Source organism: Oncorhynchus masou, chromosome 14, assembly GCF_036934945.1.
Source record: "Oncorhynchus masou masou isolate Uvic2021 chromosome 14, UVic_Omas_1.1, whole genome shotgun sequence".
Taxonomy (NCBI): domain Eukaryota; kingdom Metazoa; phylum Chordata; class Actinopteri; order Salmoniformes; family Salmonidae; genus Oncorhynchus; species Oncorhynchus masou.
Window position 1 is genome coordinate 7,450,136 of NC_088225.1, and position 18,287 is coordinate 7,468,422.

General features: G+C 40.1%; 1 protein-coding gene across 2 annotated transcripts; it reads left to right on the forward strand.

Moving 5' to 3' along the window:
* The first annotated feature begins 963 nt into the window (after window positions 1-963).
* On the forward strand, window positions 964-17,946 carry LOC135554079 (sorting nexin-8-like). 2 transcript variants are annotated; one of them, XM_064986118.1, is made up of 13 exons: window positions 964-1,231; window positions 8,352-8,479; window positions 9,146-9,275; window positions 12,211-12,401; window positions 12,914-13,034; window positions 13,565-13,701; window positions 13,839-13,919; window positions 14,016-14,176; window positions 14,423-14,552; window positions 14,638-14,706; window positions 15,020-15,169; window positions 15,680-15,829; window positions 16,020-17,946. In XM_064986118.1, exons 1-13 carry the CDS (start codon window positions 1,210-1,212, stop codon window positions 16,107-16,109), a joined length of 1,560 nt encoding a protein of 519 aa, XP_064842190.1. In that variant the 5' UTR covers window positions 964-1,209; the 3' UTR covers window positions 16,110-17,946. The 2 variants fall into 2 exon arrangements, with proteins under 2 accessions (XP_064842190.1, XP_064842191.1); XM_064986119.1 differs by lacking the exon at window positions 8,352-8,479 and having other exon boundaries at window positions 965-1,231.
* The last annotated feature ends 341 nt before the right edge of the window (window positions 17,947-18,287 follow it).

Sequence of the window (18,287 nt, forward strand, 5' to 3'; positions counted from 1 at the left end):
TCGGAGGACCTGAGCCCTAGGACCATGCCTCAGAACTACCTGGCATGATGACTCCTTGCTGTCCCCAGTCCACCTGGCCGTGCTGCTGCTCCAGTTTGAACTGTTCTTCCTGCGGCTATGGAATCCTGACCTGTTCACCGGACGTGCTACCTGTCCCAGACCTATTATTTCACCATGCTGGTCATTTATGAACATTTGAACATCTTGGCCATGTTCTGTTATAATCTCCACCCGGCACAGCCAGAAGAGGACTGGTCACCCCTCATAGCCTGGTTCTTCTCTAGGTTTCTTCCTAGGTTTTGGCCTTTCTAGGGAGTTTTTCCTAGCCAACGTGCTTCAACACCTGCATTGCTTGCTGTTTGGGGTTTTTGGCTGGGTTTCTGTACAGCACTTTGAGATATCAGCTGAAGTACAAAGGGCTATATAAATACATTTAATTTAATTTAATTTCATACATTTGATATTCCTTATATTTAGCAAACCAGATGGCACAATTTCTGTTTTTATTACTTTTTTTGACAGCCAGGGGCACGCTCCAACACTCAGACATAATTTACAAAGAAAGCATTTATGTTTAGTGAGTCCACCAGATCCGAGGCAGTAGAGAATGACCAGGGACTTTCTCTTGATAAGTGTGTGAATCTGACCTTTTTCCTGTACTGCTAAGCATTCAAATTGTAACTAGTACTTTTGGCTGTCAGGGAAAATGTATGGAGTAAAAAGTACCCAATTTTCTTTCGGAATGTAGTGAAGTAAAAGTAAAAGTAGTCAACAATATAAATAGTACAGTAAAGAACAGATACCCCCCCAAAACTACTTAAGTAGTACTAAAAAGTATTTTTTTATCAAGTACTTTACACCACTGCGGTTAGGCTATGTCATAATTGTTCGGTTTCCAAAGTTGGACTGAGAGTGGGAAAGCAATTTTTTCGAGGGCAGAGGCATATTTGAGATTTTTCAATTATTTGTGGGGGAGGATCCATATACAATAACACTTGTTCACCTATGCTCCTATGTTCTGGATTCCTAATATCCAGTTTGCAGTAATCCAGGTCTTGTTTAGTGCCTACAATAATGTTTGGACAGGTCTGAAATCTGGAAAATGTCCAAAGTTCACTACAACTTTAAGAAATAGTTCATTCTTCAGTTTTTTTTTTTCATCAGGAAATCACATGAAGGTGCTGTCGTGCTCACATGACAATCTGAACTATGGCAGGCGAGCTCAATGAAGGTAATTTGCTAAATACATGTTATGTTCCACATCTTTATGTTGTAATTAAGAATGTGTTTTCGACTTTTTGTAAACGTTCTACGTGGCGACAGGGGAAATAATGCTTTTTTTGGGGGGGGGGGTTATGTTTGTGATTGAATTCAGAGAACGCGGTGTGAAGTGTTCAGAGCTAAATAGTGTAGCCTACGATTCGTGATGTAACTACAAAACCTTTCAACTTTAACATAAACAGTAATATAGTTGGATTACTGCGAATTGTAAAATACAGGCTACTCATCTGAGCATTAGATTACACGTTTAGCAAGGGTGTTTAATTTATTAGGATCCCTATTAGCTACTGCACATCCAGCAGCTACTCTTCATGGGGTTCACATAAAACCTACAAATACATAGAAGTACAGAACCGTAATAGACAGAACATAAGATGGGTGTAATTAAGGGTGATTTGACAGATAACTGTAGGGGTATTTTACACAGTAGGGTAGGCTGCTGTACTTTTGCATTGGTCTGCTCATTGTCATGTTCTCATCTGTTGTGGATGTTACCTGTCCCATAGATTTACAATCTAGATTATATTTCTATGACCTGTCCAAATCACGAATTCAACGTTCCATAGCATAAGACTAGCCTGGTTGTCTTCTGTTTAGCTATTATATTCCAATACTTGCCTCCTGTCATTTGCCTAAGAGACTTTAGGAAATCTTCATGTGAACATTCTATCGTTAAGATTTCATCCTGATTCGATAACCCTCACAGCTATCATCCAATCACAATATTTATACAAATTAGACTGATAGAAAAACATTAATTTAATTCATATATTTGATTAGAAACATTCTAATATTGGGTATTCTGACGTAATACATGTCATTGTAAACATAACATTGGGTGTGGGGAGAGCAGAGGATTACGTTTAGCTTTCTTTTTTTTACCAGCGTCTTGGCAAATGACAGGAGTGGAAAGTTAGTTGGTAACGTTAACCAGACTACCATAGGAAAATTGTCGCTATTTTTTATTTTCTTTCATTATGAAAATGACATATGATTAAGTTTGCTTTGTAAACATGTTTGCCAAAATACATAAATAGATTATTTTAAGCACTGGTTTGCCCATACTGTGTAACTGCCAGAATAATGTAAATGAGGGATACAAAGTATATTGAAAGCAGGTGGTTCCTGAGTTAATTAAGCAATTAACATCCTATCATGCTTAGGGTCATCTATAAAAATGCTGGGCAGGCCATTATTTTGGCTACCGTGGCTCTGCTATGGATTACAATGCCCCTATCCCACAGGGCACGAGTGGCCACTGATTGGTTTGATGAGCATGAAAACGATGTAAACCATATGCCATGGTTGAACAATTGTACACTTATGGGAGATTCAGGAGTGGTGTTTGAGACGGTGTTTTCCACCACCATCAACAAAATATCAAATGGAATTTCTTGCAAACGAATGGTGTCTGTCGCATTCCTCCAGTAGAGTTCCAGACACTTGTAGAATCTAAACCAAGGTGCAGTAAAGCTGGCCGGGATCGTGGATGGATCGATCCTGGCCTGGATCGATCTATTAAGAGGGCCACCATTTTTCCTGTTCCCAAGAAAGCTAAGGTAACTGAGCTATACGACTACCGCCCCGTAGCACTCACTTCCGTCATCATGAAGTGCTTTGAGAGACTAGTCAAGGACCATATCACCTCCACCCTACCTGACACTCTAGACCCACTCCAATTTGCTTACCGCCCAAATAGGTCCACAGACGATGCAATCTCAACCACACTGTCCTAACCCATCTGGACAAGAGGAATACCTATGTGAGAATGCTGTTCATCGACTACAGCTCGGCATTTAACACCATAGTACCCTCCAAGCTCGTCATCAAGCTCGAGACCCTGGGTTTCGACCCCGCCCTGTGCAACTGGGTACTGGACTTCCTGACGGGCCGCCCCCAGGTGGTGAGGGTAGGCAACAACATCTCCACCCCACTGATCCTCAACACTGGGGCCCCACAAGGGTGCGTTCTGAGCCCTCTCCTGTACTCCCTGTTCACCCACGACTGCGCGGCCACGCACGCCTCCAACTCAATCATCAAGTTTGCGGACGACACAACAGTGGTAGGCTTGATTACCAACAACGATGAGACGGCCTACAGGGAGGAGGTGAGGGCCCTCGGAGTGTGGTGTCAGGACAATAACCTCACACTCAACGTCAACAAAACTAAGGAGATGATTGTGGACTTCAGGAAACAGCAGAGGGAACACCCCCCTATCCACATCGATGGAACAGTAGTGGAGAGGGTAGTAAAGTTTTAAGTTCCTCGGCATACACATCACAGACAAACTGAATTGGTCCACCCACACAGACAGCATCGTGAAGAAGGCGCAGCAGCGCCTCTTCAACCTCAGGAGGCTGAAGAAATTTGGCTTGTCACCAAAAGCACTCACAAACTGCTACAGATGCACAATCGAGAGCATCCTGACGGGCTGTATCACCGCCTGGTACGACAACTGCTCCGCCCACAACCGTAAGGCTCTCCAGAGGGTAGTGAGGTCTGCACAACGCATCACCGGGGGCAAACTACCTGCCCTCCAGGACACCTACACCACCCAATGTTACAGGAAGGCCATAAAGATCATCAAGGACAACAACCACCCGAGCCACTGCCTGTTCACCCCGCTATCATCCAGAAGGCGAGGTCAGTACAGGTGCATCAAAGCTGGGACCGAGAGACTGAAAAACAGCTTCTATCTCAAAGCCATCAGACTGTTAAACAGCAACCACTAACATTGAGTGGCTGCTGCCAACACACTGACTCAACTCCAGCACTTTAATAATGGGAATTGATGGGAAATGATGTAAAATATATCACTAGCCACTTTAAACAATGCTACCTAATATAATGTTTACATACCCTACATTATTCATCTCATATGTATACGTATATACTGTACTCTATATCATCTACTGCATCCTTATGTACTACATGTATCACTAGCCACTTTAACTATGCCACTTTGTTTACATACTCATCTCATATGTATATACTGTACTCGATACCACCTACTGTATCTTGCCTATGCGGCTCTGCACCATCACTCATTCATATCTTTATGTACATATTCTTTATCCCCTTACACTTGTGTGTGTATAAGACAGTAGTTTTGGAATTGTTAGTTAGATTACTTGTTGGTTATTACTGCATTGTCGGAACTAGAAGCACAAGCATTTCGCTACACTGGCATTAACATCTGCTAACCAGGTGTATGTGACAAATAAAATTTGATTTGATTTGACACTTTATGTTGGCATTTCCTTTATTTTGACAGTTACCTGTATGTACAATACCTTCAGAAAGTATTCACACCCCTTGACTTTTACCACAATTTGTTGTGTTACAAGGTGGGATTAAAATGCATTTAATTGTCAACGATCTACACAAAATACTCTGTCAAAGTGGAAGAAAAATTCTAACATTTGGTAAAGAATTTATTTAAAAAATAAAACACTAATATATCTTCATTAAAAGTATTCAACCCCCTGACACAATACATGTGAGAATCACCTTTGGCAGCGATTACAGCTGTGAGTCTTTCTGGGTAAGTGTCTAAGAGCTCATCTGGATTGTACAATATTTTCACATTATTCTTGAAAAAATTCTTCAAGCTCAGTAAAGTTGGTTGTTGATCATTGCTAGATAACCTATGCCAAGAAAATGGCTTTCAAGCCAATTTAAGTCAAAACTGTAACTAAGCCACTCAGGAACATTCACGAGCAATGTTTCCATTAACTTGTCCAGTGATTTATTTTTGTTGGTCAACATTTAGAAAATATATGTGACAATTACCTGCTGGAGTGCGTTTCCATTGAACTATCTCGTTTCAATAAAAACACCTGGACGTAATGACATCACACCAAAAAAAATGACAGTGTCGATCAAAAAATGTAGTGGATGAAGTGTTTCCATTACCCATTTAGGCACATTTTTGGCGACAACCTGTATGCCCTCCCACCTATCTGTTGCTTGTCTCAGGTAGCCCACAAAAGCCAGCATGTGTAGAATGCAATCATTTACTCATATTTGCCATATTCTAATAAGTCACATGTGCCAGCGTATCGCTGCAGTCGGTGCCATAGTAAAACTTGCACCCCTGTAGACCTGAAAGAATTTAATGGTGAAACTTGCCAACCAGACAAGCAAGGTGAGGCAATTCATGCATTCTTGAAAGTCAGGACAATCCTTGTTCTGCAAAGAAACATAATATTATTATTTTTTTGTGAAATTCTTTTATTTTGTAAGCAATAGGCATTTAGAATTAAACCTGGAGTGGAGCTTTATAATTATACAGTGACATCACATGCCCTGCGTACCTTCAAAATGATTATGAAATCATAATTTATTCTAAAAACAGTTTCAATTATCATTTGTCAAAATACAGAAAGTTAGACAAAATCCACCCGTCGAACAAACAAATGTTGTCGATCTTGAGAATGTTTCTCCTATATCTGCCGTTTCCATGACACATGTCGCAAGGATTCTTTTTGTTGCAACATTGCTTTGCTGTTGGAAAGCAAACTGAACCAGGTTTTCCTCTAGGATTTTGCCTGTGCTTACTGTAGCTATATTGTGTTTTCTAGTATCCTAAGAAACTCCCTAGTCCTTGCTGATGACAAGCATACCCTTAACATGATGCAGCCAACATCATGCTTGATAATATGAAGAGTTGTACTCAGTGATCTGTTGTGTTGGATTTGTCCCAAACATTGTTTTGTATTCAGGACATGAAGTTTTTCTTTGACACATTTTTTGCAGTTCTACTTTAGTGCCTTATTGCAAACAGGATGCATATTTTTGAATATTTTATTCGGTACAGGCTTCCTTCTTTTAACTCTCATTTAGGTTAATATTGTGGAGTAACAACATTGTTGTTGATTCATCCTCAGTTTTGTCTTATCAAAGCCATTAAACTCTTTAACTGTTTAAAAATCACCGTTGGCCTCATGGTGAAATCCCTGAGCTGTTTCCTTCCTCCCTGGCAACTGAGTTAGGAAGGACGCCTGTATCTTTGTAGTGACTGGGTGTATTGACACACCATCCAAAGTGTAATTAATAACTTCACCATGCTCAAAGGGATATTCAATGTCTGTTTGCTTTTTTTACCCATCTACCAATAGGTGCCCTTCTTTGAGAAACATTGGAAAATCTCCCTGGTCTTTGTGGTGGAATCTGAGTATGAAATGAAGTGCTCGACTGAGGGACTTTAGAGTGTGTGGGGTACAGAGATGAGGTAGTCATTCAAAACTCATGTTAATCACTATTATTGCACACAGAGTGAGTCCATGCAACTTATTATGTTACTTGTTAAGAAAATCTTTACTACTGAACCTATTTGCAGTAACAGGGGTTGAATACTTATTCACTCAAGACATTTCAGCTTTTCATTTTTAATTAGTAAACATTTCTAAAAACATAATTCCAATTTGACATTATGTGGTTCTGTGTGTGTGTGTGTGTATGTGTGTGGACAAGTGACACAAAATCTCAATTTAATACATACACACAACAAAATGCACTGTAGATCCAAGTTAGCTAGACTTTAAATATATAGATTAGCTGGCTACTCACTAGCAGGTGGGCTTGTGCTTGAGATTGTTTAAGATCTGTGTTAAAGATGCACTATGCAGGAATCGCTCCGCCATTTCCTGGTTACTAAAATGTGAATAGTTTGCCTAATTTCAGTTTGTGACAAAACAAGCAAATATAGTGTAGAGCATCATTGTACCATCTAAACCACTGTGAAATATATTTGCCATTAGAAACATATAGTATTTTCAGCTGTTTGAAGCTGATGTACAAAACCGAAAGTAAAAAACAAAACTTAAGTTCAGGAAGCATAGAAATAGCACAAATAAAACAGATCTACAGCTTCTTAGACTTGCTTTTAGTGAGAATAACAGATCTATAACACACATTTCTACGTGAATATGCTTGGTCTACCAATAAATTACATTTTACACCTTTAATTTTCTATAATGGCTGTTACCAGAAGTTGGTCATTATTAGTGGATGTGCATGGTTATGGTAAAAAAATTATTATAACAAAAAGGTCATTTTTGTAGACTGATTTGAAGGCCAGATCAGTGATTTTTGCAAAAATGCAGGTTAATCTATTTGGATAAAATAATTATATAATTAGTGGCTCTTATGCTGAAGGCTTATTTTTAGCCTAGGTATAATTTTACAAGCCCTGAATTCAGCCCTACCTACACCTTAGAGACTGCTGCCCTGTGTACATAGTCATTGAACACTGGCCACTTTAATTATATTTACATACTGTTTTACCCACTTCGTATGTATATACTCTATCCTTGTCAAGGCTCATCCTATATAACTACTGCTGTACACACCTTTTATATTTATATACAGTCCATATTTTCACAACCATTATATGCATATACACTGAGTATACCAAACATTAGGAACACCTTCCTAATATTGAGCGGAACAGCCTCAATTTGACGGGGAATGGACGCTAAAAGGTGTCGAAAGGGATGCTGGGAATTCTTGACTCCAATGCTTCACATAGTTGTGTCAAGTTGACTGGATGTCCTTTGGGTGGTAGACCATTCTTGATACACACAGAAATGGTTCAGTGTGAAAAACCCAGCAGCGTTGCAGTTCTTGACACAAACCAGTGTGCCTGACACCTACTACCATACCCTGTTCAAAGGCACTTAACTTTTTTGTCTTGCTCATTCACCCTCTGAATGGCACGCACACACAATCCATATCTCAATTGTCTCAGTCTGTCATGGATAGAGCAGGTGTTCTTAATGTTTTGTACACTGTGCAAAATATCTATGTATCCGTACTCTGACATTGCTCATTCTGATATTTCCTTTGGAGTTTGTGTGTTTCTGTATTGTTCGGTATTACTGCACTGTTGGAGCTAGAAACCTGCGATAACATTTGCAAAATATGTGTACACGGCCAATACATTTGCTCTGTTTCGGTTAAATGAAGCAGATTTTGCCATGATGTTTAACCACAAATCATGCAATTTAATAGAAATGTCTTCATCCACATAAATCCATGCCTAATGGTTTGTGCACCTCCTCTGTCAGGATCAGTGCCTCCATACTACAGGGAGGTGTATGAGGCCATCCGGAGTAAGATAGAGGAACGAGTGCAGGTAGAGGTCTTCCAGAGGTTGCTCAGCAGAACAGATCTCCCCAGTGTTGTGCAGGGCCAGGTGAACACCAACTTTTCCTTTACTTGTTGTCACATCTATGATCTAGAATGCCTGCCAAATGTGGAGAGAAAGTTCTGGCTGTTTGTGTTTTTTTTTTCTAGGCTCAAGTTTTTGTTGTTATGAAACAGAAGCACAGGCTGGTTTGTTATGTATTAGACCTATGGGTTTTCTATCCTCTTCCCTTCTTGGAAGAAATTCTGCAGAATAGGAAGTAGACACTTAACAGAAAAGACTTGAAAAACATCTAGCGCTCTTTGATACAAACTATTCTATTCAAAGACCCTCTCAAGCCTATATTTGTTTTACCACAAAGTACTAAGGGGGTAATTACAATACTAGTTCCAGCACCAGTTATTAGAAAGGGTGGTTCCTGCAAACTATCTCCTTGCTGCCATTTAATTAGTGGTATTTGCTTCAGTAAAGCTTACTCAAAAGTGATGGTATTTGAGGGGATGGCATTTAAAAGTTGTGTTATTCAAGAGCACATGGCACATGAAAAATACAACGTGTTACATCAATGAAGCGTTTCCATGGATGTGTATTTCAGCTTAGACCTCATGGTTCAGTTTGTGTTCTCTGCATTTTCTTGTCAACCACTGCTGAAATTAGGCCTTGGATTGAGCAATGACCTGTTAAGAGAGTCCTGTAATGTCCTGTCTTTTTCAGATTGCTGAGCATGTTGACTACACTGATGGATTCTTAAGCAAGTTGTCCCTATATAAAGCACTGGCGTTGATCGCCCTTGCTCAGCAAGGGAAGCAACCAAGCCCAAAACTCTTAGAGAACTGCATACAAGGTAAGCCTTTTAACGAGTTGTTTTCAAGTAAGGACACAGCAGTAAATGTGCAGCTTAATCAGTGGCTTGCCTGTTAAGTATCTAAGGTCAAAAACCTTTGTGACCCATATGAACAGCTTGTGTGAGAAAGTTCACTTCGCTATATATTGTGTGAAGTTGAATATGCATGTGACAAGCTAAAGTACACATTGCATTTGCACACAAAACAAGCAGGTGTGTTGTGCTAAAAAGCTGGTCCTAGTTTTATCAGAGTGTGTTGTATTTGTTGGCCGGTTTCCTCTAACCTCTGGGCATTGCGTCCGGGAATACACCAGCTCCCTTCCCATGTCTCTGTAAAAGACACACAACCTTTCCCTGCCCTTTTTCCTCAGGAACAGCTCTGTGAAAATCATAATGAAAGTTACAGGAAGAACTCTTCCCTCTCTCTTAAGTACACTTGTTTTTCTTGATTATATGAATCAGTTTACTTTCATGAGTGTTAAAGTGTACAGTGCCATTAAGTTGGAGAGGAGTCGTCGTCTTTGGTTTTTCAGAGGTAGCCATTACTCCAAACACAGCCCTGAGTTAGAGCTCTGTTCCAAAGCTCATATGATTATTTAGGGCCCTCTGTGTTATTTCAGTGCTGCCAATATGGCAGCTGACTGCTTTCTGTGAAACTGATGTCACGTTTTCTCTGCTGAGCTATGGTAGAGCTGGTTTCCTGGTTGTTGTAGGAGGACGATTAACTCATATCTCTGTGGAATGTCAAGGAGGGTTAAATTCAGGATCACATGAATCACACCATCATAATTGTTTGAAAGACTTAAGAGACATTTTGAGTTTAGGGAGAGTTATGTGAGCTTTCTAATGGTGTCAAGTCTAGTTTCCTCAAAATTACAAAATGTGTACCGCAGGGGTTGGTATTGGGACCTGTGCTCTTTACTATTTATATACAGTGCCGTGAAAAAGTATTTGCTCCCTTTCTAATTGTTTCTACTTTTGCATATTTTTGATACTGAATGTTATCAGATCTTCAACCAAATCCTAATATTAAATAAAGGGAAACTGAGTGAGCAAATAACACAACATAACTTTATTTATGAAATAAATGTATTATGCCACACCCAATGCTCCTGTGTGAAAAATTTGTTGCCAACTTACACTCAATAACTGGTTGTGCCACCTTTAGCTGCAATGACTCAAACTAAACACTTCCTGTAGTTGTTTATCAGTCTCACGTCAATGTGGAGGAATTTTGTACCACTCTTTCATGAACTGTTAAAACTCAGCAACATCTGTGGGTTTTCAAGCATGAGCTGCTTGTTTCAAGTCCTGCCACAACATCTCAATTGGAATGAGGTCTGAACTTTGACTAGGCCATTCCAAAACTTCAAATGTATTGCTTCTTAGCCATTTTCATGTAGACTTGAATGTGTGTTTTGGATCATTGTCTTGATGCATTACCCAACTGCGCTTCAGCTTCAGCTCACAGACGGATGGCCTAACATTCTCCTGTAGAATTATCTGATGCAGAATTCATGGTTCCTTCTATTAAGACAAGTCATCCAGGCCCTGAGGCAAACCATCACACTACCACCACCATGCTTGTCTGTTGGTATGAGGTTCTTACTGTGGAATGCAGCATTTGGTTTTCGTCAGTCATAATGGGACCAATGTCATCCAAAAAGTTATACTTTTGAATCAATCATAGAACTTTCTTCCAAGAGTCTGCATTCCACAGTAAGAACCTCATGACAACAGTCAAGCATGGTGATGGTTTGGGGATGCTTTGCTGCCTCAGGCGATGTGAGATACTGATCAACAACTACAGGAAGCATTTGGTTGCAGTTATTGCAGCTGAAGGTGGCACAACCAGTTATTGAGTGTAAGGGGCAATTCATTTTTCACACAGGGGAATTGGGTGTTGCATAACTGTGAATGAAATAAAATATGTTTGTTTTTTTTAAATGTTATTTGTAAGCTCAGGTTCCCTTGATCTAATATTAGGTTTTGGTTGAAGATCTGATAACATTCAGTATCAAAAATATGCAAAAAATTGGCAAAATCTGACAGGGGGGAAAATACTTTTACCAGACTGCAGCAAAGCCACTACTCTTAAACTGTTGAAGCCATCTACCGTAGTGCACTTCACTGACAGTTTTAGTACTCATCACTGCATCATGTATCAGCCGTTTGGCTGGACCTCACGAAAATCCTGTAGATTACTTTATTACTCCTTGTTTACAAAGCTCTGCTCCACAAGATTCCAATATGCCTCACTTCCCTGTTGAAATATTTCTCAATATGAGATACCAATCCCGCTCCGAGGTTTTCTTAACTCTTGAGGTCCCGGTTGTCTCCACCAAGTTTGGTAAATTTGCCTTTCGTTTTAACGCACCACACAGTTCTGGAATACCTTACGATCAATTTCCACCTGGATTCCCTGGTGTCGATAGGGCAGTTTAAAACTCTGTTGGTAAATGAGTTCACGGAAGTGTGCAATTGTTTCAATGGACTATTGTAACTTGTTATAATGTATTTATAGCTGAATTGTAGTTTATGTTTTATATTTTGTTGTGTTGATGCCATTTTTGTCCTCAGGGAACCATTGCAAATGAGACTCTGGTCTCAATTGGGCTCCCTTGATTAAATAAAAGTAGGCAAAAAAATGTGAATGGGAGAATTCAAGTGTCTGAAGGATCAGAGGGCCACTAAGGGAGGTGAATGTCAAATGTACACTGGAACATGATTGCTTTCCCCACACAACATGGATGTGTATAGGGAAATGTTTTATATTCAAACCTGCACTACAGGAAATCATAAATGATGTCTATTAGTTCAATAGAGCTGGATGTTTACACTTTGTCTGTGAGCATAGATGTGCTGATTGCCTTCTAGATGAATGAGTCGATGAGAGCATTGTTTACTCATGTTTGACTTGGTGTTTGTTTGACAGAGTTCCCTAAGCCCCAACTTGGTGAGTTCAAGGACCTCCAGACTCTGAGGATGCAGCACATTCAGGAGAGCCCCCTCACGGTGCCCCAGACCCTGGGCATGCTGCTTGCCAGGGATACAGTCCAGGTGGAGCTAATTCCTGAAAAGAAGGGTCTGTTCCTCAAACATGTGGAGTACCAGATCACCAGCCAGGTGAAGGCTGCAATTAATGACATATGATTGTAACATAAATGGGCTTTGTTAGATGAACAGTCAAGGAAGTTATTAATAGGAAAGGTAAGGCACATACTTTACTATGCATTTACCTTTTTACTTCAAATAGGTCACTTTTGTGCATTACAAGCAACATTTATTAATAGGAATTTTGATCATAACTCCAAAAATTATTTAATTCCCTCTGGCTCTATTCCTGGCTTCTCAATTATTTCTGCATTTTTGGCTTGGTGAAAGAATGGCTTTAATGCTTGTCCATCTAAGAATGAATGTATACATACAGTACATTGCATCGTTTACACTGGATGCCTAAGCTGAATAGAGCTGGTGTTGTTTCTGTGCCGTGAGCATTCACAATTAGTATGAACTAAAGCCAACACATGACAAACACATCCATTGTCAATATATTTGTTGAATTCACAACCCCAAAGCCTGGTTATTTTGCACATCTCTGTTATTCACAGATGTAATATTTGTTTGAACCTTTTCAGCATTTTAAGATATCTGTTTACCGGCGGTACAGTGATTTCGATGTCTTCCACGAGCTCTTGCTGCAGAGGTTTGCCTACAGAATGGTGCCTGCGTTGCCGCCTAAGAGAATGCTGAAAGGAGGTATGGAGGATGTCAGTCAGAACGTTTGATTATTAGGAGGAGAGTAAGGCTTTGATCTGTAAATAAGTGTTCCACTCTGCATCAGAGCTGGGGGTCCCGCTGCTCCAAAGGAACTCCAATTGTATTAATCCAACTTCACCCGTGTTCTCACATCCAGACATGAACTTTGTCTTTGTATTACCATTATTAGATACCAAGAGGTTGGGCGGATAACTTGAAAAGTGTGATCCGTTACTGATTACAGTTACATGATAAATAATATTTTGGATTACTCCAAATAAGTATCGGATTACATTTGGATTACTTTAACTTCTAGCACTCAGACATATGTGAAAATGTTTTTAAGAATGTAAGTAATCCGATTACACTTTAAAAAAAAAAAAAAATTAATATTTTTTTTAAGTAATCCAGGTTGATTAGTTACTTCAAGGGCCAACCCTGACTGTATTACATAATATGGTATGATCTCTTCTGTTTTACGGAAGCAGAACAACTGAATATGCTGGCTCTTAACTGACCTCTGTCTACAGTCCTGACCTCCATGTCTGAGAGGGACTTTATAGAGGGAAGGCGGCGTGCTCTGGGCCGGTTCATCAACCTAGTGGCACGACACCCCTTCTTCTCCGAGGACGAACTGGTCAAGACCTTTCTCACCTTCAACGGCTCGGTACGTCTCTGCTACTGAAAAGACCACCTTGCTCCATCTCTGCTCGTCGTCTACGCCAAGATCACATTGTTCTTTGGCTTGCCATGGATAATGACTGTACTGCTCACACAACTTTACTCTCTCTCGCTTACTCTCAGGACGTTCAGGTGAAAATGCGTGATGCTTGCAAGAAAATGGGAGATGAATTCATGACTAATGCAATGGCAACTCTGGCAAAGGTTTGTATTGTTTCTATTATGAAATAGTACATCAAATGACTATTTGAAATCCTACTGTGACGCAGCAGTGTGAGTCTTGGTACATCTGTGCTGTAGGATTATCTCCCAGCTGATATCCAGGCCCAGTTTTCATCAAGCAGGGAACTGATCAGGAATATCCACAACAGCTTTCACAAGCTGCGGGACCGGGCAGAGAAGATGGCCGAGCGCTCCAAGGAAAACGCCACTGATTTGCTCATGTTTGGAAGGGAGCTCAGGTACAGAACTCAGCATTTACGGGGCATAAAACTCTCATTCTCTATCGCCCCTCTCTACACAAGTGTTTTAGCCCAAGGAAACGTATTATGCTAGCTACCCCACCCATACAACAGTTTTGGGGAAGAAAATGTTGGAAATTGTAAAGGATTTGGTTTCTTTCCTTTTCAGGGTTTTCACTTCAAATCGTTTTTGTAAGCCAAGACACCGTACTGGTCCAGCTTCTCTAGTTATGCTTTCTGTTGCAGTACACTGGGCTCTGATGGTTCACCCATTCCCTCTCTGGCCTCATCCCAAAGCACCTGGGGCATTCTCCGTCAGTCTCTGAGAGGCCTTTCCGTGGAGTTTACTCTGCTAGCCGACAAAGGTGCTCAGCAGGTATAATCCAGCTCACTGTATACGTACCACCTGCTCTCCTGTGGTATTGCCAAACTCATAATCATTTATTCATTGATATCTTAAGGGGAGGAGAGAAGAGGATGATGTCGTGGAAAAACTGAATCTATTCTTGGATTTGCTGCAATCATACAGAGTGAGTTAGAGAAATGTAAAAAATCAATTTACTGAAGAACTCTGTATCAAGTTAATGCAATGTTACTAGTAATATTACAAATGCACTACACCGGTATAACAGCAACTTAATTTTGAGTGTTAACGATATATCTTTGACCCGTGTGGCTCACTTGGTAGAGCATGGTGCTTGCAACGCCAGGGTTGTGGGTTTCCCACGGGGGACCAGTACAAATAAGTACTACTTACTGTAAGTCGTTCTGGACAAGTGTCTGCTAAATACTATAATGTAAAAATAGGGTAGTTATTTCTTACCGTGTGGTTGTGTCCCATAGGATCTGTGTGAGCGGCATGAGAAGGGAGTATTGCACGAGCACCAGAGAGCGCTGCAGAAGTACGGTATGATGAAGAGGCAGATGATGAGTGCCACAGTGCAGCCCAAAGAGCAGGTGTCAGTGGAGCAACTGGAGTCTCGCATTGTGCAGGTTCTCTTTCTCATTCATTCTATCTCCTTCTCTTCCCCCCCCCCCTCTCTCTCTCTCCGTGCTTGAAAAGCGCTCTTCCTTCCTCATTTACTCAGGGTTGTCACACGTCAAATCAACACTGTTGTCAGGATAATGAAGATGAAATAATGTCATCACAGGCCAACCCACCCTCCCTCGGAGAGACTGTGTCCTCTCTGACATTGAGAGGAAGGAGGGAACAGCATTTTCCTAGATGCCATCATTTGGGAGTTAATTGATACCCTGGTATAAGGATTGATATCCTTGTAGGTCCTACAGCATTTCTCATGCTAAACCATCTTAGGAAGATATTGCATTTGACAGTTGGGCATTTCAGCCTTTAGAATGGATCTCATATGTCATGTTTTTCAACACTGACTCCGACAGACAATGCCATGACAGCATGGTCTTATGAGCAATGAGGTTGTTCCTCTTGATAACCATCATATGGTTGTGGTTTGTGAAGCAATGGTTTGTATCCTCCCCCAACAGCAGGAGAACGCCATTCAGACCATGGAACTGCGGAACTACTTCTCCCTGTTCTGCCTTCACCAGGAGACTCAGCTCATCTTCACATACCTGCCTATCACCTCACACATCCTGGGAGCCTTCGTCAACTCACAGGTCCAAGGTCACCAAGAGGTGAGACTCACCTGGAAATATACAGTGTCAGGATTGAGTTGAAGTAGTGGAGCACACAATTCATTAGGTTGATGTGTGTGTGTTGATTCTAATCTTTAATAGATAATACAATTATAAGATGATCGTCTATAGAATTTTGGCCAGAGGATGCTTTCACTGTAACAGACTACTTTGTTTGTTTGATAACTAGATGGGTGCAGTGTGGAATGATCTCCAGCAGAAGCTTGGATGTCTCTTCGGTGTCGATGAAATGCAATCCCCTCCTCTTACACCCAAGTAGACACTCATGTCCCCTTCTCTCTCAACAAGTGATGAATATGCTGCTTTGCAAGCCAAGAGACAGTCACTCTCAGAAGGGACTGATGGTGAACTGTTTTCATAAAACCTTGAAAAACACTACAAACTGTGCCTTAAGTATAAGTCAGTGGTGAGTAAATGCAGTTTACTCACCTTTTTTTCATTTTCTTTGTGGGACAGTTCATCCAAGTATAGGGAGCGCTACTTTTTTTTCTCTGCTACTCGGCGAACAGTTTACCCACTTTTTATTTTATTATTTACCTCTACATCACTGATTTCTGGTCTGCAGCTCGAGATGTATTATACCATACGTGCATCCTCACTAGGGATGTCAGAGGTTGATCAAAGGAGCTCATTGGGAAGTGGAAGAGTGCTTTGAAGAATGTGTACTGCTGCCTTGCTGTATGAGAAGAGGAAAATATGGATTTCATAATTGATATATAGGGAACATTTTGTTGAAAAGCTGGACCCTTTCTGTGTTATTTTGTAGCTCAATACCTTTTTCATATGAGGGACTTCTTACCTACACTTCTTGGAGGATCATTCGCCTATGTCGAGGTATAATGTAGTGTCTTATTGCAGGCAGACACATGTAAGAATGTATTTGCGTGTAAGAATACAATAATTAAGCTGATTGAAGATGTTGCCACACAGGGAAGACACGTTTCTGTGCCGCAGCCAGGTTGTGGCAACATAACCTTTGTGTTTAAAATGACTAGTGTAAATGTTTAAGATGTTTAGAAAGATTCTAATCAGGGCACGGGCTCATTTCTGAAAAAAAGACAGGCAAACCAATATGTATTAAAGTAAATGTAGTAGCAGCATGCTATTCAATGGATTGTTGTGAAGTACAACATAAGTATAAATCATCCTACTGACCACACTTGTGCAACTGGGCTTGCTAGCTTGTGTTGATATTCGGGCAAAGGCCTTCAGATTCCTTGCTTCAATCGAATCTTTGTTGCAATACTGTGAAAAGCTGCTTCAGTTTCTACGCCTGAGCAAGCTATCAAGAGGAAGAAGTTTGATCAAATTAAAATAATTAATGATTTATGGCTGATATAACACTCCACGTGACCAATGGTGAACATACCAAAGAAACATGCTACAATGCCACATAGTCATTAGTGCAATTAAGTAGTAATTATCCTGTAATATTTTATTTCATGTAGAAATTAAATGTTCTCTGTGTTTAATGCTTTTTACCTGTTTGCAATGTTTGTTTCAATTAAGATGCAATAATGGTGGTTCAGTGTTTACTTAATGTAGATTTGAAGAAAACTAGATGGAATATTTTTCTGTGTATGCAATATTCAGGAATATTCTCCGATTGATCTTTTTCAAGAATATACCCAATGATTTATTGTCCTCCTATTCAACAGTATACATTGATTTCATGTCTGAAGCATAAGATTATGTTGATAAAGTTTCTCATTATTTGATCTGATGAAGAAAAAAAAAAGTTTCACTCACAATTTAAGGTTTATACGTAACCTGTTCTTTCAAAATTCACCCTCTTCTTACAGGATGTGCAAATTGCATGTGTTTAAAGTACAGGAATGAGGCTGTGTAATACAATGTTGTCTCCCAATTAGAACTGAGTAATATTAGACGTTTTGTTATTCAATGCAGTATTGTGTCTTCTCTGTGGAACTGTTAATTGGTTCCTCACAAGTTCTTATTATTGTGTCAACATGAGATAAGGTTATGACAATATTTTTTTGGGCAAGTCTTAAAAATGAAGAGTAACAAACGTTTAACAATTGTACAGTTTTATGTTGAATCTCACTTAATGTTAAATAAAAAGTATCAGATACCCATCTCATTGTTGGGCTCCCGAGTGGCGCAGCGGTCTAAGGCACTGCTTCTCAGTGCAAGAGGTGTCACTATGGTACCTGGTTCAAATCCAGGCTGGATGTATTAACTGACTTGCCTAGTTAAAGGTTAAAGAAATATAAAAAATTACCCTGATATTAAATTGAATTAAACAGGATGTTGAACAATCAGAATCATTGTCATCCCACCTTTTTATTTTATTTTATTTCACCTTTATTTAACCAGGTAGGCAAGTTGAGAACAAGTTCTCATTTACAATTGCAACCTGGCCAAGATAAAGCAAAGCAGTTCGACACACAACGACACAGAGTTAAACAAACATACA

Bases quoted from the DNA above. Each gene is read 5' to 3' on its own strand.
- LOC135554079 (XM_064986118.1), top strand. From the start codon at position 1,210: ATGGCAGGCGAGCTCAATGAAG. The intron at 13,035-13,564 runs GTATGGAGGATG...CTCTGTCTACAG, and splicing joins TAAGAGAATGCTGAAAGGAG to TCCTGACCTCCATGTCTGAG. The intron at 14,177-14,422 runs GTACAGAACTCA...TTTCTGTTGCAG, and splicing joins ATGTTTGGAAGGGAGCTCAG to TACACTGGGCTCTGATGGTT.